At 33.8% G+C, this 23,877-nt stretch overlaps 5 protein-coding genes and 1 non-coding gene across 6 annotated transcripts; 5 read left to right on the top strand and 1 right to left on the bottom strand.

Annotated features, from left to right (window-relative positions):
* The first annotated feature begins 248 nt into the window (after positions 1–248).
* Positions 249–3,621, top strand: LOC107029607 (perakine reductase-like). The gene is made up of 7 exons (XM_015231039.2): positions 249–389; positions 1,480–1,650; positions 1,802–2,005; positions 2,098–2,270; positions 2,351–2,447; positions 2,903–3,056; positions 3,240–3,621. The coding sequence occupies exons 1-7, from the start codon at positions 330–332 to the stop codon at positions 3,437–3,439; spliced, it is 1,059 nt and encodes a 352-aa protein (XP_015086525.1). The 5' UTR covers positions 249–329; the 3' UTR covers positions 3,440–3,621.
* Positions 3,622–4,634: 1,013 nt separating this feature from the next.
* On the top strand, positions 4,635–5,548 carry LOC107029381 (probable histone H2AXb). The gene is made up of 2 exons (XM_015230780.2): positions 4,635–4,939; positions 5,170–5,548. Exons 1-2 carry the CDS (start codon positions 4,733–4,735, stop codon positions 5,389–5,391), a joined length of 429 nt encoding a protein of 142 aa, XP_015086266.1. The 5' UTR covers positions 4,635–4,732; the 3' UTR covers positions 5,392–5,548.
* Positions 5,549–8,323: 2,775 nt separating this feature from the next.
* On the top strand, positions 8,324–9,909 carry LOC107031240 (early light-induced protein, chloroplastic-like). Its single transcript, XM_015232531.2, has 2 exons — positions 8,324–8,548; positions 9,266–9,909. The coding sequence occupies exons 1-2, from the start codon at positions 8,399–8,401 to the stop codon at positions 9,629–9,631; spliced, it is 516 nt and encodes a 171-aa protein (XP_015088017.1). The 5' UTR covers positions 8,324–8,398; the 3' UTR covers positions 9,632–9,909.
* A 329-nt stretch (positions 9,910–10,238) lies between these two features.
* TRNAG-CCC lies at positions 10,239–10,309 on the top strand. The gene has a single exon. It is a non-coding gene; the product is annotated as a tRNA-Gly (tRNA).
* Positions 10,310–10,936: 627 nt separating this feature from the next.
* On the top strand, positions 10,937–11,982 carry LOC107031239 (early light-induced protein 1, chloroplastic-like). The gene is made up of 3 exons (XM_015232530.2): positions 10,937–11,194; positions 11,322–11,396; positions 11,573–11,982. Exons 1-3 carry the CDS (start codon positions 11,045–11,047, stop codon positions 11,927–11,929), a joined length of 582 nt encoding a protein of 193 aa, XP_015088016.1. The 5' UTR covers positions 10,937–11,044; the 3' UTR covers positions 11,930–11,982.
* Positions 11,983–12,225: 243 nt separating this feature from the next.
* Positions 12,226–22,087, bottom strand: LOC107031238 (dymeclin). Its single transcript, XM_015232529.2, has 18 exons — positions 21,654–22,087; positions 18,831–19,070; positions 18,029–18,092; positions 17,818–17,947; positions 17,546–17,690; positions 16,970–17,209; positions 16,792–16,876; positions 15,877–15,979; positions 15,289–15,414; positions 15,105–15,218; positions 14,542–14,660; positions 14,366–14,453; positions 14,166–14,258; positions 13,986–14,075; positions 13,727–13,846; positions 13,554–13,645; positions 13,270–13,327; positions 12,226–12,598 (listed from the first exon to the last, which is right to left on the bottom strand). The coding sequence occupies exons 1-18, from the start codon at positions 21,844–21,846 to the stop codon at positions 12,521–12,523; spliced, it is 2,178 nt and encodes a 725-aa protein (XP_015088015.1). The 5' UTR covers positions 21,847–22,087; the 3' UTR covers positions 12,226–12,520.
* Between the last annotated feature and the right edge of the window lie 1,790 nt (positions 22,088–23,877).

Genomic DNA, 23,877 nt, shown 5'->3' with positions numbered 1-23,877 from the left:
TTGAAACAAAGAAAATACTTTTTTTCTTGTGTTAAAATTGGTGATGTTTTTTACCTTGTAGGTTAATTGAAAAAAAAACACTTCATTTTTTAAGAATGGTCGGTTTCTTTAAAAATGTGGCCAAATTAAAATTTTCATTAAAAATGTGGCCAAATTAAAATTTTCATGTATTTTAAAATAAAATAAGAAAGTAAAATTAGAGATAGTTGAAAAAATTATTAAAGAAAAAGTTAATTATAAAAACAACAGGTAAAAGAAAAAGTTAATCATTTTTTCCCATTTAATTTGGCCACTGCTATAGCAGCTAATCAAGCATTTGGTGTTTGAAAATGGAGCACAACTCCCAAATCCAAATTCCTAAAGTAAAATTGGGTACACAAGGGCTTGAGGTAATACAATTTTTCAGCTATGATTTCAATTTCTGTTTGTTTGTTTGTTTGTTTGTTTGTTTTTAAGTTTTGCATTCTTTTAACTGGAACTGGAACTGTAGAAAAAATTGTGACAATCAATTAGCCCCCATTTGAGCATAGATTTTGAATTTGAAACTTGAAATTGTGATTTTTGGAAGTTGAAGCTGTGTTCGGAGTCCATTTTAGCTTTCTGGGTTACCATGTAAACAGCTTCACTGTAAACATATTATCTTTTCCCACCTTTTTCCCAAGTTAAAGTTATATTCTTGAAATTTTGTATTAGCCATTTTTTTAATTAAAAAAAAGTTAGAGAAATTTTGATGGTTTAAGAGTTTGACTATTTTAATTTGAAAAAAGTAAGAGAAGAAGATTATGATACCAAGGTTGTAGCTAAACTTCAAATGAGCATCAATATGAATGGAAGTAGAAATCTTTGTTGCTTAGTTGATTGGTTATCTGAACTTTAACTTTATCGGTGAGGATTCAATTCTCCAACTTATAAATCCCCTTACCCTATACCCAGGGGACATCCATATGAATTTATCTTTACTTTTGTGTATCTGTGCCCCACAAAGGTAGGGTACGGTCTACGTAACCATACTCACTCGTAACCTCACTTGTGGAACTATACTGGATGTTCCAATTGAACACTGTTCGTTCTTTATTATTCTCAAAGGATAAAGATTATTCTCTTTACTAAACATATGTGGATCCAATCACGATCTTATAGTATGTTGTTGTTGTTGTTGCTTGTGTTTATACCTATCCCAAAACTTGATATTTCTTTTTCTTTTTAGCTTTTTGCCTTCAACAAAACTGAGTCAAAAACCTTATAGTTAATCCCTCTTTTCATTCTCCTTGAGTATCTTATAGTTATTCGAGCCATTCACTGAACTGAGAAATTAATGCATTTTTGTCTATTGGAAGAAAAAGGTTGTTCAATCTAGAAATTATGAAATTTTTGCGAGTGATGATAAAATTCTTGCTAAAAGAAAGCCAACAGAGTACTTAGCTTCTATGATGTATAACAGAAATTTAAACAATTAGCTCAATCTTTTATTGTTGCTAGGTCTCGAAACTAGGCTTTGGTTGTTTAGGACTTTCTGGAATATTAAATACTCCTCTGTCACATGAAGCTGGATGCTCAATCTTAAAGGGAACATTCAATAAAGGCATCACCTTCTTTGACACATCCGATTTATATGGGCATGAAGGCGACAACGAAATAATGATTGGAAAGGTATGTTCGGTTTGATGATGGAAAGAATGGATAAAATGTTCTGTTTGAAGATTTTTGACCAATAAAATCACTCTAGTATTTCTGAGACATGTTTTTCTTTCTTTACACTATCACATTTTCTTTTTGTTAATTGTCATTTCGCGATAACCAGGCACTAAAGCAACTTCCTCGTGAGCAAGTCCAACTGGCAACCAAATTTGGGTTGTTAGTTTCTGAGGGCTTCCAGTTTCATGTCAAAGGCACTCCGGAATATGTACGGAAATGCTGCGAAGAAAGTCTGAAGCGGCTTGATGTAGACTACATCGATCTATATTATCCTCACAGAATAGACAGAACTGTGCCAATAGAGGAAACTGTAAGTTCGATCTTTATCCACTCTTCTTACCAATTGTGATGTATGTAGTACAAGGGGAACTTGATTTACTTGAACCAACTTAATGATTGAAGATGGGGGAACTCAAGAAATTAGTCGAGGAGGGAAAGATTAGGTACATTGGCTTATCGGAAGCCAGTGTGGACACAATTAAGAGGGCACATGCTGTTCATCCCATTACTGCTGTACAATTGGAGTATTCTCTTTGGACCCGTGATATAGAAGAGGATGTAATTCCGCTTTGTAGGTATGTTCGAAATTAATAACTTTCCTTCCTCTCAAAAATTAAGCCATATCCTTAATATTTTCCTTGCCTCCTTAATACAGGGAACTAGGCATTGGGATTGTTGCGTATAGCCCTCTCGGACACGGTTTCTTTGCAGGGAAGGCAGTCACAGAAAGCTTGCCTACGGGAAGTATAATGGTAAGTAAATGCTTGAAAAGCTTATGAAGATCATGGTCAATACTGGTATCAGCTATGTTGTTCGGACTCTCCAAAAATGCAGCTGCAGCCATGTCGGATCCTCTAAAGATGCACTACTCTTGGACATGCATCCAAGTGACATTTTTGAAGAGTCCGACCAACATAGGGTATCAGTGAGGTAGTTATTGCATGTCATATATCATGGATACTGTCATCTAGTTATAAAGTGTTCATCATTCACCTTTTATTGTTTGGTACAACCATATTAATAGAGGGAACTGACAGAGGGAATGGTACAGCCAGCCACTTTTATGTCGCTTTTGTAATATAGCAACATAGTGTAAAATAGGGATACATGGTTCTAAAAACAATTGATTACATGCTAGGGAGTTCGATAAAGATGAATGCGAAGGCGTGGAGTTAGGTTTCTTATTTGAGTCTCTTTTTTACTTCAGGGCTCACACCCAAGGTTTAATGAACAGAATTTGGAGAAGAACAAAGTTCTATACTCACAATTCGCTAACTTAGCAGCAAAGCATGGTTGCAGACCACCTCAACTAGCTTTAGCGTGGCTTATGCATCAGGGAGACGATGTGGTTCCAATACCTGGTACATTACCAAATGTTTATACACATCAAATTACATTTTCTACTGCAATACTTTCATGTGTCTAAATGTACGCGTATTCAAGACTAGTTGTCCTCCCCTTCCATCCACCATGTGACGAAATAATTTAGTGGTGTCTTGTTTAACCTTTTATATGAGTTGAAATACGCTGCTGCTGTATTGCAGGGACAACAAAGATCAAGAACCTCAATGACAATGTCCAATCTCTAGGAGTGAAACTTACACCGGACGATTTGAAGGAAATTACTGACTCAATTCCTATTAGTGAAGTGTGTGGAGAAAGAGATGATGCAGTGATCTCAAAGTACGATTATCGGTTTGCTAATACACCATTAAAGCAGTATAATCACGTCCGTGATTACTAGTGTAAATGAACTAAATCACCATTATGTGTTTCAATAAGTGAACTCATCCTTTGATTGTGTAACCCTTGTCAATTTAATTGCCAGGATATGGACATTCCTAAGTTAGGCTCCCACAAGCAAGTTTTATGCTATAAAACATTTTTCTTTAATCAATTTAAAATAGTATTGTTGTTGTTCTCCTACCAGTACTATGAATAGTACTATTATTATTTTACATTTACTTTATTTCTTACTCTTACATTGGGTAATTTTACTATTTGTGGTTAAATATCTTTCTTTTCTTTGATATTTTCATATATGCTTCTTTAACTCTCTTTTGTCTTTCTTCAAACCTGTTTTGTAAAACCTTTTTTTTCATCGGTAGAGGATTTATTAGAAACAGTTTCTCAATAATTGCCTTGTATATCAGAGAGGAATCATTGTGGTACCGATACAAAACGGAAACAAAAAGAAAGGTAAATATAGAGTTCAACAAGAGCATCCACTCGTCTCTCACGAATAGTTCAGAATCAATCTTTTATACTTACTTTTCTAGATAATAGTTATACTCAAATATCAGGTAATAATATTTCATATGTCACGTATAAATTAAAAAGATTAAATATTTTTAATAACTATCATTAAAATTAAAATCATGTACATAGTAAATTTCAAGTAAAATATCTAAAAGGAAAAAGAAAAATGTATTCAATTATTTAAAATAATGTCCGTAAGTTATGATCATTACTTCACTAGAAAAGACGATTAATATTTGCTTCATTTATACTCATATACTCTCTAATTCAACATATTTTTATTTATAACAATTATATATACATATACGATAACATCTTATTTATAAAGAAGGTCATGAAACTTTCGAAATCACTATAGTGAGGTTTAATTAGTAAAAAATTCATGAAAAATAGAGAAGAAAATATTTTTTTTGTTTTGCTTAATATCTATTCCATTTTTTTTGACAATTTTTGTAATTCACTTTTCATATAATTATTCATGACTGTAAAAAAAATTTAAAAAGGAAGTACTTTCATTTGAAGTTTTGTGAATATTTTTATAATAAAAGACGGAGGGAAATATTAGAGGGTATTCCAAAAATTAAAAAGTACCGCCATTTCCACGATGGCAATCCTGGTACCTTTTTTTCAACCAATCAGATCACACCATACATTACTATATATACATAACTCTACTTCCTCTAATCCTCCGTATCACATTTCACCTTCTTCCTTCTCTCTGTCTCTGCAACTCCGAATCTAGGGTTAGGGTTAGGGTTTTTTTGGTCAGAGAAAAAAAATGTCTTCAGGTGCTGGAGCAGGTAAAGGCGGCGCCGGAAGAGGCAAGCCGAAAGCATCGAAATCGGTTTCCCGATCTTCAAAAGCTGGTCTTCAGTTTCCTGTCGGTAGGATCGCTCGTTTCCTTAAGGCAGGAAAGTACGCTGAACGTGTCGGTGCTGGTGCTCCTGTGTATCTCTCCGCCGTCCTTGAGTATCTCGCTGCTGAGGTAATTTACTTTGCTATTTTTTGATTTATTTATGCTCAAAGCTTTCTGCATGTTAGATCAATCGTGTTTATTTTAGTTTATTAGCGAGATTTCAACTGTTGATTGATAGATTTCTTAATTAAACTGTTCAATTTCTCCAAAAAGAGCTGAAATTAACTACACGTTTTTTTTGAATTTTTGTATAGATAGTTGTGAAACGTAGATGAAATTCTAAGTTTGTGTTGATATAGGTGTTGGAGTTGGCTGGAAATGCTGCTAGAGACAACAAGAAGAATCGAATTGTGCCTAGGCACATTCAGTTGGCTGTGAGGAATGATGAGGAGTTGAGCAAGCTTTTGGGTCAAGTTACCATTGCCAATGGAGGTGTTTTGCCCAACATTCACCAGAATTTGTTGCCTAAGAAGGCTGGCTCTGGGAAGGGTGATATTGGCTCTGCATCTCAGGAGTTTTAGATGTAAATGGGGTGTTATGTTTTGGGAAGTATTAGGAGAAAGGAGTAGAACTTGTTATGTAATATAAAAAAAAATACCCTTTTGTTATTCTGTTATTTAATGGTATGAAATGAAGAAAAAAGGGCAATAGCCAGCCACCTGCAGTTTTGGTTATAGACGTCTTGTACTTTTTCTATGCCTCTGTATCATTTCAATCTGTGGAATTAGTTGTTCTTAACATCAGAGGATAATGTGTGTGCACACCTACAACCTTTTAGTCATCACTTAACTCATCGTATCCAAAACCATACATGACACTATTAATTCTATCGAGACGGGAACCACCACATAATCTAAGTCTAGAATCAGGCAATTTCCTGTGGATTCCATAAAATCAAATTATTATCCTCAATGTCAAGACAAATCAATCCATTAACCGAACCCACAATGCAAATCCTTAGTTCGGGGTTTTTCAAGGGATAATTCAAGTCTAATGACTCAATCACAGAATCATTATGTAATTTGCTAACAGAACATTCCTTAAGAAGGTCTTGTTTGATATCACTACAAGTGAACAAATTCATAGTCTCTGTCCATATAAGCCTGTGATGTGTGTATTCTTTGTTTTTAGCAGATACACTAAGATGGATTTTGACAAATTCATTAAACTACACCATGATTTCGAAACACACTTGAATTTCAAAAGGGTTTTAACAGAAAGTCTCGAGAGGATATCAAAAATGAGGTCTGTTGGCAATGTAGACATTGTCAGAATTGAATTTGATGAAAAAATTTAGCAAAATAATTTGTGGGATTTACTCTGTTTTGTGAGTTGAAGCTGAAGGGAAACAAAACTTTGGGAGTTTCACAAAAGAGAGGAGACTACTAATTTGTGAAAGTCTCAACAAGAATCCTTCTACTCGTGTATTTCTTTAGGCTCTTGTTTACTCTATTCTTTTTGTAGTATTTATTTTTGAGGAAATTTCACATATAAAACCTCAAAAATAGTCTAAGAGGAGAGAGGCAAGCGAGACTGAGAGGAGAGAGACAAGAGAGGGCAAAAAGTGGGAGAAAAGTGAATAGTATATGTATATCGATTAGATAATTGTATATTGTACATATGTAAGCGAGAATAAGATAGGAATGAGAGAGGCGAGCGAGATTGGAAGAGGAAGGAGAGAGGCAAGGGAAGAGAGGGGAGAGAGTGAGAGTGTAGTTATTCATCTGAGTTGTTGCAGCCTTCATTTTTGTTCTGTGCTTTGTTCATTCAGTAAAAGGGGACAAATTAGGTTTTCAATGTAGAAGTTATCCCAACACAGTGACCACATGGGGTAACATTTGGATATTTGATAGGTTCATCATCTGTGTTTTGTGCCATTAAAGTCGATCCAGACACAAGCAACATTTCATCTTTGTTCTACATGTAAAGTGTTTGAGAAATAAAAGGAGCATACACATTATCAGGATACTTGATGGTATATATTTTTGTCCAATATATCAATCGGCTTAGATAGATATATTGAGAATACTGTCAACTTGATGTGAATTACTGATTTGTTTCTAAATTATTAGTGGTTTCTATAATATTTTTCTGTTTGGCTAGCTGAACTCAAATATACTTGAGATCTGCCTATGATATAATTAACTATTGAAGCGCGAGACTTTTTATTAAAAGCTAAAAAAAATATTGAAAACACTATTAAAGTTGACGAAAATTTAAGGGTGTATTTCACTCATGTGGCAAGATTAGGAGTTTCTTAAGTTCACTTAGTTAGAGAGTGATTTTAAAATTATTTGTAGATCGAGAACGAAACTAATAATTTTCGTCAAATTAATGACTATTTTCAATACTTTTGTTTAGGCGCATCCGGTGTAGTGTTATCATAGTACCCTCCCACGGTCCTGACCGGGGCCTAGGATGCGCGTTCAACTATTATGCTTGTTGTGCGATTTGTGTTTACTTGCATTTTTGCATTTCAAAAATTAATTTTTATTTCTTCTTGATATAGATATGTCAAAAAAATATAATTATTTTTTACCTCAATTATTTTACAATAATCTTAAATAATAAATAATCAATTAATATAAGTACCGTGATAAAGTTAGTCTACGCCCTTCATCTAATTACCCAAAGCATGCAAAACACATGTAGTAACTTCTAGGAAGTTCTTGACATATATGGGGTAAACTGGCAAGCCACATGACCTTGTTAGTTGTTGCTAAGTAGGCGTTTGGCCATGTGGTACCATATAAGGATATGGTATCATAAGATGGAATCAGCGTTTGAACATGTAATTTTATGATGATTTTTTTTCATGATTTCATATCATGAGATGTTATATCATATTCTCCAAAAATTTATTTCATCTCATGATTTCACATTTATCTAGTAACCATTTATTTCACATGTACATAAAATTTATAATCATATTATTACTTTTTAAAATTTATTATTCTGACCGACATAAATTTTATTATTCTCACCAGTATATAGTCACTTTCAATCACACTTCACGATTGTTGAGTAATAAAATCTTGAAGAGCCCGTGAGAGGCATTTCATTTTTTACTCAAATATATTGATGAAACAATTACTTAAGTGGAGAACAAATAACTTTGTAATAATTTATTATACGATTTTATGATTTTTCATTTATGTGATAATATTGAATAAACAATTGGGACTATTTTAATAATTTTAGAACTTATAAAATTTTTATGTTCATGAGAAAATATACAATATAAAAGTTTTATATTGCATATCCAAAACTTTAATTTCATATTATGATATCATATCCCATGACTAAACGGACCCTAAAAGTTCAATGAGTCCACGTGACTTATGTATCCTTTAGAGGCCCAAAATTGAATTACGTGGCTCCTAAAATATCCACCCCATTTGTCTTCTCCCTTTCTTAGCACACTATAAATGCCACCAACTTTTGCACTAACATATAATCAAATTGAATTGTAATAAGTTTGTACACTATAGTAATACTTGTTCAACCTTTGAAAAGTAAAAGAAAAATATGACTACTTCATTTGCCATGCAATCTATAATTTTGGGAAGTCCAGTTAAATTGTCACAAAGTAAAAATGGGTTGAATCAGTTTGTTCCTAGCTGTTACTTGCCACGCCTTCGTAGGACTTCGCGCGTTCGTGTAAAGTGTATGGCTGAGGTTCGTGCATAGATCTTATAAACTCTTTTTTAATTTATGTGGTATTTCTCATTTATCGAACCAACACCTGCTAAGGTTGGTATCTTTTTTTTTTTTGAAAAGTTAACATTAAGCATATTTTTCATTTATGACTAATTAAATAATATGATTTAGGCTATATGTGAAATTGAATACAAACGCCTCAGTCTATAGAGGCATTTTTCTGTTAGAACCGGAAATAAGTAGGTGTAAATGCGGAAGCTAGCAAAGCAAACCTCGAAAGATCACAAGCAAGAAGACAACGAGAAAGATTTAACGTGGTTCGGTCAATCGACCTACGTCCACAAAAGAAATGAATATTCCACAATAAATATGAGAGTACAAAATACAGAGAGAAACAACCTCAACCAATTCACTCGTGATACATGGGAGGTTCACACAAGTGATAACGTATCAAGCTTGTGACCCATAAATTTCCCCCCTAACCAAAACTCTCAAAGCCTTTAAGATCACATTATGAATATTGATTAAGTTAGAAGGAACATTTCTCTATTTATAGAGTCCTAAACATTTTCCTACCAGAAAAATGATTAGTCAATCCAAAACCTTTTCTTAAAAGGAAAATATATTTATGGTAAGAAATCAGTGTAAATAAAACCCAACATTTTCAACCATAACATTGATAGCAAGTGCATTTTATTCAAGACATTTTATTATTATTTTTTTAAACTGTAACAGCCAAAACCAAGCACCAATTTCATCGATATATTCTCATTCAGTGGTCCGGCACCTGAGAGGATCAACGGTAGGCTAGCCATGATTGGATTTGTAGCAGCCATTGGTGTGGAGTTAGCCAACGGTGCAGATTTATCTGCACAGTTATCAAACGGTGGATTGTTATGGTTCTTGGGGTCAAGTGCATTGCTAACTTTGGCTTCACTAATCCCATTGTTCCAAGGAGTTACTGTTGAGTCTAAATCTGATGGGATTATGACTGCTGATGCTGAGATTTGGAATGGAAGATTTGCTATGTTGGGATTAGTTGCTTTAGCTTTAACTGAATATGTTAAAGGAGCTGGGCTTTTCCAAGTCTTAAGTATATAAAATGAATATATAGTAGTTTACTTTACATTGTTACTTTTAAGTACTTATATTTGAGTTTAATAGATCTGGAAAGTGATCCGTCTATGTTTTGTAACTATGACTATGTGGGGATGAGTTACGCAGATGTATGGATTATGAAAGAGTATGGAGTTAAAGAATCTTGGATTAAAAAAAAATGTGACCAAATATTCTTATATTGTGTTTTCTGTTACAAATCCATTGAACTAATTAAGTGAATTGTCCATTGAATATTCATGAATTACTTGTATTCATGTAAATTTCCAAGGTGATATGATCCACTATGGATAAACATGTATCTATTAATTTGGTGACCTTTGGGAGTGATATCTCAACACTATAAATAGAGATATTACTCACCATTTGAAGTACACACTTGAATAAGAAGAAAGTCTTATCTTCCATCTTACTTCTCTTGTCTTCATCTTTTATATTTATATTTCCATGAGCTTGATTTTATAACATTTTCTCCTTTTGTTTCTCCAACACTTTGCATGGTGAGATATTGCTTGTGCCTGGATCGACTTTAATTGCATACAATTAAAAGGATGAAATTATATAGAGTCAACAAGGAATTGCAAAACACGAAGCGCATCTGGTGTAGTGGTATCATAGTACCCTCCCACGGTACTGACCGGGGTTCGATTCCCCGGATGCGCATTTACAATATCATGTTTTGTTTTCTACTTGCACTTCTGCTCGTTCATTATTTCAAAAACAATTTTTTTATATTTTCATTCTCAATTATTTTACAATAATCTTAGATTATATATAATCAATTAATATAAGAATTGTGATAAAATTAGCCTACCCCCTTCATTTATAATAGTCCAAATCATTGCAAAACACATGTCATAGTAATTAACTTCTATGAAGTATCAATATGGGTTATGGTACACTGATGAGAGTATTTCACACTTAATCAAAGTCTCAGATTGGAGCCCTGCATACGGAAAAAATTTTGTTAGGAGCATCGCCTCCCAAATGGGCCTAGAGCGCGATACAAATTTAATCGGAGCTCTAACTTAAAAAAGTTCTAGAAAGTTACCCCTTCATTAAATTACTCCAATCATGCAATAAATAAGTCCTAGTAACTTCTAGGAGGTTCTTGACATATATGGGGTGAATTAGCAAGCCACATCACCTCGTTACTTTTTGTAAAAGCTCAATGAGTCCACGTGACTTATGTATCTTTAGAGGCCCAAAATTGAATTACGTGGCTCCTAAAATATCCACGCCTTTTGTCTTCTCCTTTTCTTAGCACATTATAAATGCCCACCAACTTTTGCAGAAATAGTATATCAAAGTAAATTAATAGGGTTTGTTCACTAGTAATACTAATACTTGTTCAACCTTTGAAAAGTAAAGTATTTTCTCTTTAGTAGAAGAAAAAATATGACAACTTCATTTGCCATGCAATCTATAATTTTGGGAAGTCCAGTTAAGTTGTCACAAAGTAAAAATGGGTTGAATCAGTTTGTTCCTAGCTGTTACTTGCCACGCCTTCACAGGACTTCGCGTGTTAGTGTTAAGTGTATGGCTGAGGTCGGTGTATAGATCTTAAAACTCTTTTTTATTTTCATTTTTTTTTATAAAAAGAAACAGTACTTTCAGATTACGATATATTTTTTATTTATCGAGATTCAAATTATGTAAATTTGAAAAATTGCAGGAGGGTGAGAAAGGGCAGTCATCAACCCCTTCAACTGATTTCTCTGCCGCAGTTCCCAAGCCAACACCTGCTAAGGTTGGTATCTTTTTTCTTAAAAGGTTCACATAGCTTTTGAATTCATTTTTGACAAATTAATTATAGGTGAAATTGAATTCAAACGCCTGAGTCTATTTTCAACCATAACATCGATGGCAAGTGCATTTATTCAAGACATTTTATTAATTTTTTTTACACGTGTTCTTGTGTAACAGCCAAAACCAAGCACCAATTTCATCGATATATTCTCATTCAGTGGGCCGGCACCTGAGAGGATTAACGGTAGGCTAGCCATGATTGGATTTGTAGCAGCCATTGGTATGGAGCTTGCTAACGGTGCAGATTTATCTGCACAGTTATCAAATGGTGGATTGTCATGGTTCTTGGGGTCAAGTGCATTGCTGACTTTGGCTTCACTAATCCCATTGTTCCAAGGAGTTACTGTTGAGTCTAAATCGGATGGGATTATGACTGCTGATGCTGAGATCTGGAATGGAAGATTTGCTATGTTGGGATTAGTTGCTTTAGCTTTTACTGAATATGTTAAGGGAGCTGGGCTTTTCCAAGTCTAAGTATTTATATAATAAAATATATAAAGTTTTTCATTTTCACTTTTAAGTACTTATTAGTTGGTCTGTTATTTGAGTTTAGTAGCTATATCACATCTTTGTTACCTAATTAACACAGATACAAACATATACTGGTCACTAAATATCAATAACAATTTCAAATGCTAAACCAACTGATGTAATAATCTTTGTACCATCGTGTAACTTATCATCCAAAATGTTCGACAAATGCAAAAGGTAAAAATTTGCCCTACAGTGTACTATTGACAACCACCAACTTGTATAGTCTGGAGGATATATTCACTTCAACAGTAGCTTCATGTTGAACACTTAGCACAAAATGGTAATCAGATAGCATAGCTTCCTTCTTCAAAACTTATATAATGGAAATTGTTTTGCCTTGTAGAACTATATTATAATCCTAACCTTGACCAATACTTCTTATTTATTATACTGGTGGTATTTCAATTCACTCAGCTGTAAGAGAAATCTTCTACTCTTTTAAGTTATGAACAGAAAAGAATGACAAGAATACATATCTATAGATACATGTATGTATTTACACAGCGTGTAGCCTTCTGAGACGACAACCCGTCAAACTGGTACCTCTATCTTTAACTCATTTCCTTTCATGTCACCTTTCTGAGGCTTTTCAACCTCCTTGCCATTATCCTGTTTCAGACACGGAACGATTCAGTGAATGATATACTCAAAAACCATGATAATCAGAAAACTACATACCAGTAAAAACATTAATAACACTTCTACCCTTCCAAAACACACATCATGCTCGACATTAGTGTCAAGTAAATTTATAATGAAACTGAAGAGGGACGAAACAAATTATTTTGAAATGCAATGCCGAACAAACTCCCAAGATGACATAGAAGGATCCTGAAGAAACATAAATTTTAATTTATTTTTTTGATTAAGTAAATGAACATACAATTTTAAATTTAAGGGGGCCATATATGTAATATTCCACAAAGACGAGCTTGTGTCATCTTTTGTGGACAGGATTATAACCATACTCTGACATTTTATAAGAGCAGGAAATCATACAAAAGATGGCTTTGGACATCTAAATAATAAAAACAAAACACAAACAGAAAGACAGAGAGACACTTTGTAAATACAAAAGAGAAGGCAATAAACAGAGAAACCCGGTGAACATAAATCCAGGCTCAACAAACCATATTAATTCAGTCAAAAAAGTAAACCGTACTAAGGAAAACCTTCTAACATGGTCAAGAAAATATCCTGACATCCATCAAAATCCCCCAGCACAACCATAGACAAAACATAAGATGGGTCGAATCAAGTACATAAGCAAGCATACTTACTTGGAGAGGAAGGTCAGCCGGGAAAAGATGTATCCTGCTAGGAGAAAAGTTGAGACCACTGCAGAAAAGAAAGAAAACAAATGAGTTACAAATTGGGAAAATCTACATCTGCAACCATAAATGAAATAGGCATAGGAGGATAAATCCACTTGTGCTGTATATGATTCAATCAATAACATGTTTCAAAACAAAACATTGAGAAAAACAAAAAAATAAAACTTGGAAAAGCACATGGAATTAAAGGATACTATAACAAAAAGAATGTGTTTACTATAAAAACCAACCTCCGAGACAACACCAGCTGCCACACATATGGAATGAAGAACTCCTCAGGACGACTCTCTTGTTCATATGTGAAACGCAATTGGGTAAACATCTGGTGTCCAACAAATATGATAATCAGATACAATCAAGTCATCATAAGTTGGCATAACTATTAAATGAATTAGCATTCTACCTTTAGTCCGTCAACCCTCCAAGATCGGCAATTAACAATAATCACTTGCAGTACTTTCTCTACAGACCATTCCCCATCCATCTTTTGGGCATCCATGCGACTGTTGAAGAAGTCCAAAACCTTGAAATAACATCACAAAATCATAATGCCTTCCACACTACACTACTGAACTATTTTCAGTTAGTAGAAAGTAAGTCCCACTTTCAAGGAACCCCTTTTCAAAAATATAGGAACTGCAAACACAAAAGAATAAGCATACCATAAATATGTTGTCAAGCAGTTCATTGAACCGTGGATGGCTTCTGAATGGCTGAAAAACTTCCTGCCTGTGCATTATTGCATAAACAACCTGCCAGTTTTGGAATGCAATTAATAAAAGCTGCAACAAGCAACTTATCCTCATGAACAAACAACTATTGATGATCAAAAGTACTGATACCTCAGGATTCCGCGGCAAGGAATAGGTCAGAATAGCATTTAATATCTCAAGAACAATTCTTAAGAAGTCGGTATAAATATGCAGCTCAGCTGCCTGCAAAAATATTTGAAGAACTTTAATGCCATCAAGTACCAATTATGCTAGATGATAGCAATTAATAAAGAAAGTATAAATGATGCTAAAGGCCAAGTGTGAAGCACCGTGTCTTCTTGGAGACTATTTTCTTCCTTTGATTCACCATTGAGCACATGCATCTTATCATTTTTCATCTCTGCCAATTTGTTGTACCTACATTATAGAACAAGATCATAATAACAATCAATCAACCAAATTTTTTTTTAAATTCACTAGTAAACACAAGGAACAAGAAACTTACTTGCGTGCAAGCATGTCAAATAGGCTCACTAAACGTTGTGATGCATAACCACTTAGGCGATGTACATGAGGTGCCATATTAGCTAAAGTTGCAAGGCAATTTGTATGAAGGTAAACATCCTGTTAAATGCATCAGAATACACATGCTTGAAATTGGCTTTCATGGTTTGATCAACTTCATCATGAAACACACCAACAAATTACCAGTAAAAGAGACACAAAATTGGTAAAGAGGATGGACTTTAATTATGCACCCCGTGCTCAAAAAGAAGTCAAGGATCCAATTCCATGAAGTTGTATTGCTCTACCCAAATTGCTTATTAGAGCAATTCAAGTAGATGTATCAGTAGATGACTAAAAATACTGCCTCATGACAGTACATCATGATGAGGATAGGTGTAACAGTTAAAGAGTGTAAAATAAATGTTTGGTAGAACTGCCAGAAATATCAAGAAACAATTTATCTTCCCACCCAAGAAGAGATAAAAGAGATAACAAACAGTAGAGAGATAGAATATGAAAAGAAGGTGCAAATAATAAACCAACAGACGATTCATATCATACCCGCAACTTAGATAGGTTGTATTTCACTGTCCTCGTCAAAACTATGACCATAAGAGAACCAAGAGAGGTCTGATGAAGAACACGCTCTTGGTACCATGGAACACTGGGCAGCACCTGCAGAAAGATGTAGAATCAAGATAGTCCAGGCTTACATGTAAAAAAGGTGGAGAGATTCTTTATTTACCAGTTTATGAATGCTGGCATTGAATGAGGAATCTTGGCTAAGTATAAGAAGGATAATCAGCACCATATATATCTGATTGGATGTCCTCCTAGGTGCATTATACAGTGTTTCGAGCAAAGGCATCAACTGTTGATTTATTCAAACAGACAGTAAGATTCTAAATTCTAACTATAGGGGCAGAAAATTATATTTAGCAACGCGAGAACAGTTGGAAAGTGAGGTTCTCAAAAAGGAAGTTGGAAACTGGATAAGAAAAATATGTGGAAAAAATTCAGTATCTGCTAATGGATAACCATGTATCTGCTCTTCATCAAAACGCAAAAAACTATCTGTTAATAGATAAACAAGGATCACAGTCCACATTATTATCAAGACCTCAATTCCATAAATACAGCAACTTGCTTCGCAAGTAGTTGCAAGAGATCAAACTACGCCTAGCTACACTTTTATTGTTGATACTCTCCTTATCCATCATGTACACTCTAAAATCTTGATTTCCTTACAAAGTGATTGGTGGGAGTGATATCCACAAGCAACTGTCATTAATCAGTAAGAAATAAAAATATAACATAAGCCATCATATTTTACCAGTGTATCCAGATCAGTCCGCACCAACACATACTCAAGAAAATCTGAATTCCCATGAACGAGTGAATAAAGCAGAAGTCCAGAAGTCTCATCAGCCAAGCACCTGAAAACATAGTTGCAAGCCCACTCGCTCAAACCACAGCCAAATGATGTATGTGAACAATTATATCATCAAAATATACAAATAAACATATTTTATGCCATCAGATCATAACAAACACAAATTTGCAACGAAGCTGATCATTTTAGTAGATCCTACTTTCTGTGAAGAGAATCCAGAAGACAGAAATCTTCTTTTTGCATTGCAAGATTACCGCACAGCTTTGGGACACAGTTTTTGACATTTTGGGTTTAAAGAAGACTACGCCAAGAGCCACATTGGAGCTTCTAAAAGGCTGGCAAAGAAGAGTCTGAAGGGCACACATTCAAGAGTTTAGAATGCAATACCAGCAAAGATTTGGTGGATCATATGAGAAGAGAGCAATTTTTCACAAATTTTTTAAGACAGAGGACAATGTATTCTTATGTTCAATTGTATTTCTTAATTTTAGCTTTTGGACCAGCATGGCAGATTTATAAGATTGTCACAATGTAGAGTCATGATCAACTGATTAGTTCTCTACATGATCTGTGAGAACTATTTTTATGCTACTCAATTTTTCATACCAGCATACTATTTATGCTGATAAGTCTATAAAATTTCACCTTACTTATCAGGAAAAAGAAGATTATAATATGAAGTAGTATTATTATTATAATAATAGAACATCTTCTCCGCCACGGGGATATAGAAGGTCATAAATAAACTCCTTGTGCATAGCCAATTTTCATATTAAAATAGGAGCTACTATTGTACAGTGTAAGCAACTTTTAGTTGTCACCTTTGATCAACAAGTGAGATAGATTAACACTTACATGCCAAGGCTATCAAAAAGAGAAGCAAAGGGTAATCTCACAACCGGACCACCAGGTGCATTCCCCTCAACATCGACACGATCAACTGCTTGAGAGAACATAAAAAAAGCTTAGAATCATGAATAAAATTCATGAAGTAGCAAAAGGGAAACCAGAACGGAAAATGAATCGTTCTAACATTCAATATCCCGAGCATTCTCAAGGGCCTTGCAGTAAGGATTCTCAAAGAAGGATTCTTCCTTTGGTAGTGAATCTGGACTGCTGTAGTCAATTTTATCTTTGAAATGGTCCATGCCAAGACTCTTGCGGTAATGAACAAGGATGAGTAAAATATTAAGACTGTTGTCTGCCAATGGGCTTCTGGAAGCTTCATTGCTTGAACTTGCAAAGAAATTCAACGGCAGCAGCACGAGATTTGCTGCAAGTCAATGGAAAAGGCAAGCTTCAATGAGAATGATAGGACGGCACAGTGACTAAACAAAAGGCCTAATAACTGAGTGAATTGGGGATGGAAGGATTCAACAATGACTATGTAATGCTGCATACATGAATAAAAGAATAAGAATAATTTTATAGAATGGGTATTTTGGGAATGAGGCTATAAATAGCCAAATAGGAACCAAACTTGTGCTAAGCAAATAAATATAAAGATCATACAGAATGCAGATATGAATGGATGTGGTTAAAAGGGAGAAAGGAGATGAGCTACACACTGGAGGAGGAGGGGGGGGGGGGATTAATCACTTGATCCTACCTGCAACAGAGCCAACTCTCTGTAAAACTCCAGGACGATATCCTTCAGAAAATATATAATACGATGAAGCCTTCAGAGGGAAACGCGGCCGCGTGATGTAGTTAACAAGCAGCTTACGTATAGCCAGATTGACCAAAGAAGTTGGCTGAAGAAAAAAAAAATTACATTCAGAAGTGGCTCATGCTTGCCAAGGAATTTGCAGCAAATACTAGAACAAATAGATAAGATTTCAATATTTTTAGAGATATCTACTGAGAGAAACTAATGATGACCTGAGACATTGCTGCATCAAAGAAAGGATGAATATCATCAGCTCCAAGTGACGGCCCAGAAAGAAGCTGAGTTGATAACGCAACAAGCATGAAATTAAGCAACTCGTAATGTAGAAGATATGTATCAGAGCTGTCACAAGAACCACACAATATTAGGAAAACAACTCACAAGCTATCAGAGAAGATATTTGTTGCACAAAGCTCAACATACCTTACATCTACCCTGCCAAGAAAATTAAGCACACTATTCACAACAAGATGCTCACTACTCTGTTCTGTAAAAGAAAATGAAAGAGGAATGGTGGTAAGAATAAGGAAGTAAAGGACATGGATTCCCGGACATCTCTGAGCATAAAGATTAAAATATTAAGTGATCCCCAAACGTAGGAGACTCAACCAGATCAAAATCAGCAAAGAACAGTTTATGAAAGCTACCCCCGCTGAAATAAGCTCTATAAGAGACACAAGTTGGAATCTGGAAGAATTTACCGGTCACTACTAAGGTATGGCTCAACTTCAACTACTGAAATCAGCGGTACAAGAGATATGAGTTAGAACCTTAAAGAATCATTTGGTCATCACAAAGGTATTGCTCAATTTCATCCATAATGAAGCAACAGAAAATTTCTTAATTTACCCTAATATGAGTCCAAAAAAAATTGAACTATAATTGGAGACAATCATTCGAGTTTTTCATAAATTAGACTACATAGTAACACTGTTTTGAACAGTGAATATGATGTTTAGAAGAGACTATATTATATATATACCTTATAAAATAAAAAAGGAATCCACGATTTTAGATTTTAGAACAATTAGCATACACATTCACTTTGTTTAAGTCATAGAGGTTGAAATACTGTAGTGATCACTTAAGTTGCTACATACCCCATTGCCCTCCAAAGAAAAAGAAGATATATTCCGAGAGAGAACAAGGAAAGAGGAATATAGATAAGAACATCAGAGAAGTCCCACTAACCAAAAATGAATGAATCATCTTGTGAATGCATTACCTTTAGGGACATTACTTGGAATTTCCTCACTTTCATTCAGGGACATGTATAGATCTTCGAAGTTGTCAGTTTTAGCATTCTCAATGAGGTGCTTCAGAAAAACAGATGAGACATAGACTGCATTGAGAGCTTTCACATAAGCTGATGAAGAAGCATCGGCTGTAGAAACACACTCTTCCAAGCACCAAGATAGGTGAATTAAAATTTTGGCAAGATGCCTTGTGTAGCAATTGTTCTGAGCTGCAAGAAACAGCAGATGGTATTAGAAGATCATAGCATGAGCTCGTCATGCCCCACTCCCCATCCATCCCCACAACAAAAGAAAAAAAAAGGTGGAATAAACATCGAAATAATTTGTTGCCACTCATGAGCAAGAATCGGCTGTGGAAAAATTAAACAGGGAAGTTATAGAAAGAAAATACACAATAAGAAGATCAGATAAAGAATTAATATGGTTAGTGCTAATAGCCTGCTGATAAGTCATAAAAGATGAAAGAGCGACATCTTACAACTTATAACTATATATAAGCAAGAAAATACCTACAACCCAATATGCGTAGCATGAGACGTAAAACATGAAAAGTAGAACGAGTACCATGTTTCACAGTATGCTTCACCCAATTCTTTCATGCTTACATCATTTTATCAAAAATAAATAAAATTCTAAGCTTTAAATAATGCAATATGGAAATTAATACCAACTACTAAGTTCATTATTCCTGAAAGTAGTCGTCCGCATGTTAAGGGAGCACATGAATGCAGAGAAGAGAGTACAATTTTTACTTGCACAACATTGGAAGGAAGTTAACACTCTCCATAACATGAGGTCCAAGTAGAATTACCTAATTTTTGCACTAGTCTTCAATAAGAAATAGATTTATCAACTTAAATAATTAAGCAATTTGCATGAATCTGTTCAAAATTTCCGGAGTTAGAAGTTCTTCTTGTTTCAATAAATAACTTCAGGGAAAAAATTTATGTGCTCCAGGGTAACTTCACCTAGGATAACTGATCTTCAATTTTGTTTCTACTTTTTGGGAGAACTTCTCCCACTTTGTACTCCTATCCAATAACAATTCTCATTTTTTTACCTCCCTTGTTCTATAGATTATTACACAAAAATTCCAGATATACTTTTTCAAATAGAGATCCAGATATACTATCACATTCAATGCAACAGAAATCAAATGTATTTCTAGGTATTCCGTGCTCTAGCTCATCTGAGGCACCACACAAGCTTGATGCAAGACCTTTTTTTGCTTTATTTTCCTAATAAAGGTGAAATTTTATTTTAAAATGGGTAATCTAAAATATGTAACTAAGAACACGGGGGAAACTCCACAACAAGATGCAGACTAAATAGAGAACCTTTCAAAAAGATATGGTTCTCTACAAAAAGCACCCAACCTAGGGATGCTACTTCCCAAATCTCCTCCTATTTACTCCATACTAGTAGTCATTGTATTCCAAACAGATCCATAACACACACTAAAGTTTGTCTGTCACCAGAGAGTAAACACTTTCTTCGGTCATCTTTGTTACTTTTTGAAAATAGTTCAGAGTAAACATCAAAAGAACATCCGATTCATCCAATAAAATAGTTGTCCCCTTCAAAATTTTATGTTGATCAACTAGTAGCTTATGGAAAACCTTTATCATTTCAAGATTTAACAGTATATGTAGATGGATATGTAAGAAGCCATATTATACTCAAAATTCAAATTATACGGCACAGTGTTCCTCCAAACTCGAACAATTATAAACCAAACTAAAAATTATTCTCTCTCTCCTAAACTTTCAGTTCGTTTAAATTTTACAAAGGTCGATTGGAAGATTTTGCTCTTTAATTGGAGATTATGATCCCCTTTTTGAAGGAAATTTAGACATTCCTTGTCAAAAAAAAAATAAATTTAGACATGGAAACTACAATTCAATTTCTTCCATTTCAAACTGACGCATAATCCATTTAGAGATCTTCATCAGAGTTTTCTTTCTCCGGCTCTTGGGAAGCGCAAATGCACCAAATTTTCAGAATCAAAAGACTATTGCATTTAAAAAGTTCTAAAACATCATCTGAGGGGATCAATGGTATAGAGCATTTTTATGTTGACATCTGACGTTGTGACCAGTTCCAGTTTTAGGATTTGGGAGTCAACTAGGCTACTTACCACATTAAATAGAGTATGCAGGAGCACAAAATACTCCGAGTAGAGCTCCACAAGTGGCAAATTTGATGGCTGGCTTCAGCCCTAACTGCCTAACAACTAGTATAGACACTAAGCATTTGACAAATACTCAAAAAGAGCCAACTATAGAGTTCGGCGAATTCAAAATACAGTGGTAAGAATCACATGCACATTATGATTTTTTTTTCCTTTTCCATTTCTATTGGTTTAGGCACTTCCAACCTATGCTGATCGGACTCTCCAAAAATGTTGCCTCACCCATGTCAGATTATCTAACAATGCACTACGTTTGGAGCATCCAACACCTGATAAATTACCTCAAAACAGTGACGGTCAAAATTCACTCACTCAATTTTACCAATTTACATAAAATGCTTATTATTTAACTATCAAATTACCACGGAAAGCTGCACAGTAACTAAACCTAACATGTGAATGTTCTAGCAACCTCCATTCATCAATAGAAGTTTCTACACGACATTACAGATATTCGTTGCCGCCAACTAACAGAACCTAATATATGCGAGCTAACTTCACAATTAAACTACTAAACTTTTTCTTTTCTATTCACCAACAAAACTCAATAATAAATAATCAAGGAAATAAACAACTTAAAAAATTACAGATAGTTAGGTACCAAAGTGTAGGCAAGCTTGCTGAACACGATCCGAAGACCAATGAAGATTTAGAGGAAGCTCTAGAAGCTTCTGCCAGTAATCAGAAGCAAGAGGAAACGATTTCTCGCCAATAAATGCTCCAATTAGATACTCCGCCGTTTCATGAGGCCTCGAACCACCGTTAAACCTCGGCGTTGACGGTACTCCCCCCATTCACACTACTCCGTCCGTCCGGCCGACACAGAAAACTAAACGGTGCAAATATATGTATACCGACTCTTCTGGAATGTTGTAGTACCTTCAGAAGTGCGAATTCACGAGATCGTAGAGAGGTTTCACTGGCATTTTGCGATGAAAAAATTGTTGGAGCTGTGGATCTGAGAGAAAGGAGAGTGGCTTATGAACGAAGAGAGAGAAACAGAGGACTTTTCATAGCAATCTTCTCGTTTAGGAATCGTAAATGAGATAAAGAAAAAACTTAGAAATTTTAAGTGATTTACAAAATTACCCCTTGGAGTTTATTTAATTTGGATGTTTTTTTAATTTAATGAATTGAAAATATTTTTTGTCTATATTAATTGAACTAGTTAAATAATGAAATGATTCATGTAAAAAAGTCTATAAATCTTTATATCACGAATTTTAAATTATTTTCATGATGGATTATAAATAAGTTGTAAATTTTCTATTTTTAAAATATAATTGTAATTTATTTTTTGATCTGAGTTAAAATACATTTTTAAAATTATATGAAATTTAGTGATTCTTATACAAAATTCTAATATAAAAAATAAAAAACGATAATTGACATTAAATATCTGATTGCAAATACTTGCAATAAGTCATTTAGCATGAGATTATAAGTTTTAATATTGATATAAATAAAATTTAATCATATTGACTACATGGGTTCTCATCTAGGTTTTAGCCAACTTTCATTTATTAATTATCATTAATTAATGAAAAAAATTAATTTTAGTGTTTAAGATACACCTTTTGAATTATTACTACACCTTAATTTCAAACTCAAATTGAATTATTCTATACAAATTCCCTGTCAACATCATTTCATGCCTAGTTCAAGATAAAATTCAAAAATTATTTTTATAACTCTAACCCATGCCATCAAGTTAAAATTTAGGAATAATGCATAAGTACCCTCTTAACCTATGTCCGAAATCTCAGAGGCACTCTTATACTATACTAAGGTCCTATTATCCTCTAAACTTATTTTATTAATAATTTGCTACCCCTTTTCGACCTACGTAGCATTAACTTGAAAAAAAAATAGATTGAAAAGGTATTTGTGTATTTTTCCTAAAATTTACTTAAAGTAATGAACAATTGTACACTTAAAGTAATAAATTCCCATTTTATTCAAATATTATTTTTAAAAAAAAAAATTGTTAAGGAATATGTTCCTCCTATAATTATCATAATTATTATCATCTCATTATCACCCTTTTATCATAATAGTTATCACGTAACGTAAAATTATTTATATGGAAGACTTATATTAAAAAAAGAATAATTCTTCGTAAAATATCTGCAGATATATGAAAAATGCCATTGAAGACCTTAGAATTTCATGAATTTACATAAAAAATCTTAAATCATTCTACTTTTAGAATATTGTAGATGTCAGCTATTTATAAATATATTAGTGCCTAAGTAAATAGTTTAAATAGGGGACATTTATTTGTTAAAACCATCAGCAAAAAGATCAATCAAAATATATAGAATACACAAATCATGTTTTTTTTATTAATAAGTTCAAATAAATTTGTATTTTTCGCTTATAAGAGTCTAAACTTCAAATTAATTAAATTTCTATTTTAGATGTCATTTTTAGTAATATTACACTTATTCTTCTGAAATTATAGACACACCTCCAAATCCACTTCTCACCTCCATAATATTTTGCCAAATGATATATGAATATTTTACTTATTTACCAAATAAAAGTAACTTAAAAACTAAGATATTTTATAGGGAAAAAACATTTTTACTCCTACCAAACACACCCTTAAATGATACTCAAGCTTTATCTTTTCAACCATGGGCCAAATTGAATTAGTTTCTATGGATTTCTAAACCAGCAGAAAAGGATAAAACTTTTTACTTATAAAGTTGATTTCATTTCTAATTTTTTACATTATTAGTATAGATCAATAAGGCACAAGAATAGCTGGATTTACTATAACAAAAATAACTTTTAACGGCATTAAATATTGACACTAAGAA

The sequence above is a fragment of the Solanum pennellii genome, chromosome 9, assembly GCF_001406875.1.
Source record: "Solanum pennellii chromosome 9, SPENNV200".
NCBI classification, from domain to species: domain Eukaryota; kingdom Viridiplantae; phylum Streptophyta; class Magnoliopsida; order Solanales; family Solanaceae; genus Solanum; species Solanum pennellii.
This window is presented reverse-complemented; position numbering and strand designations above follow the sequence as displayed.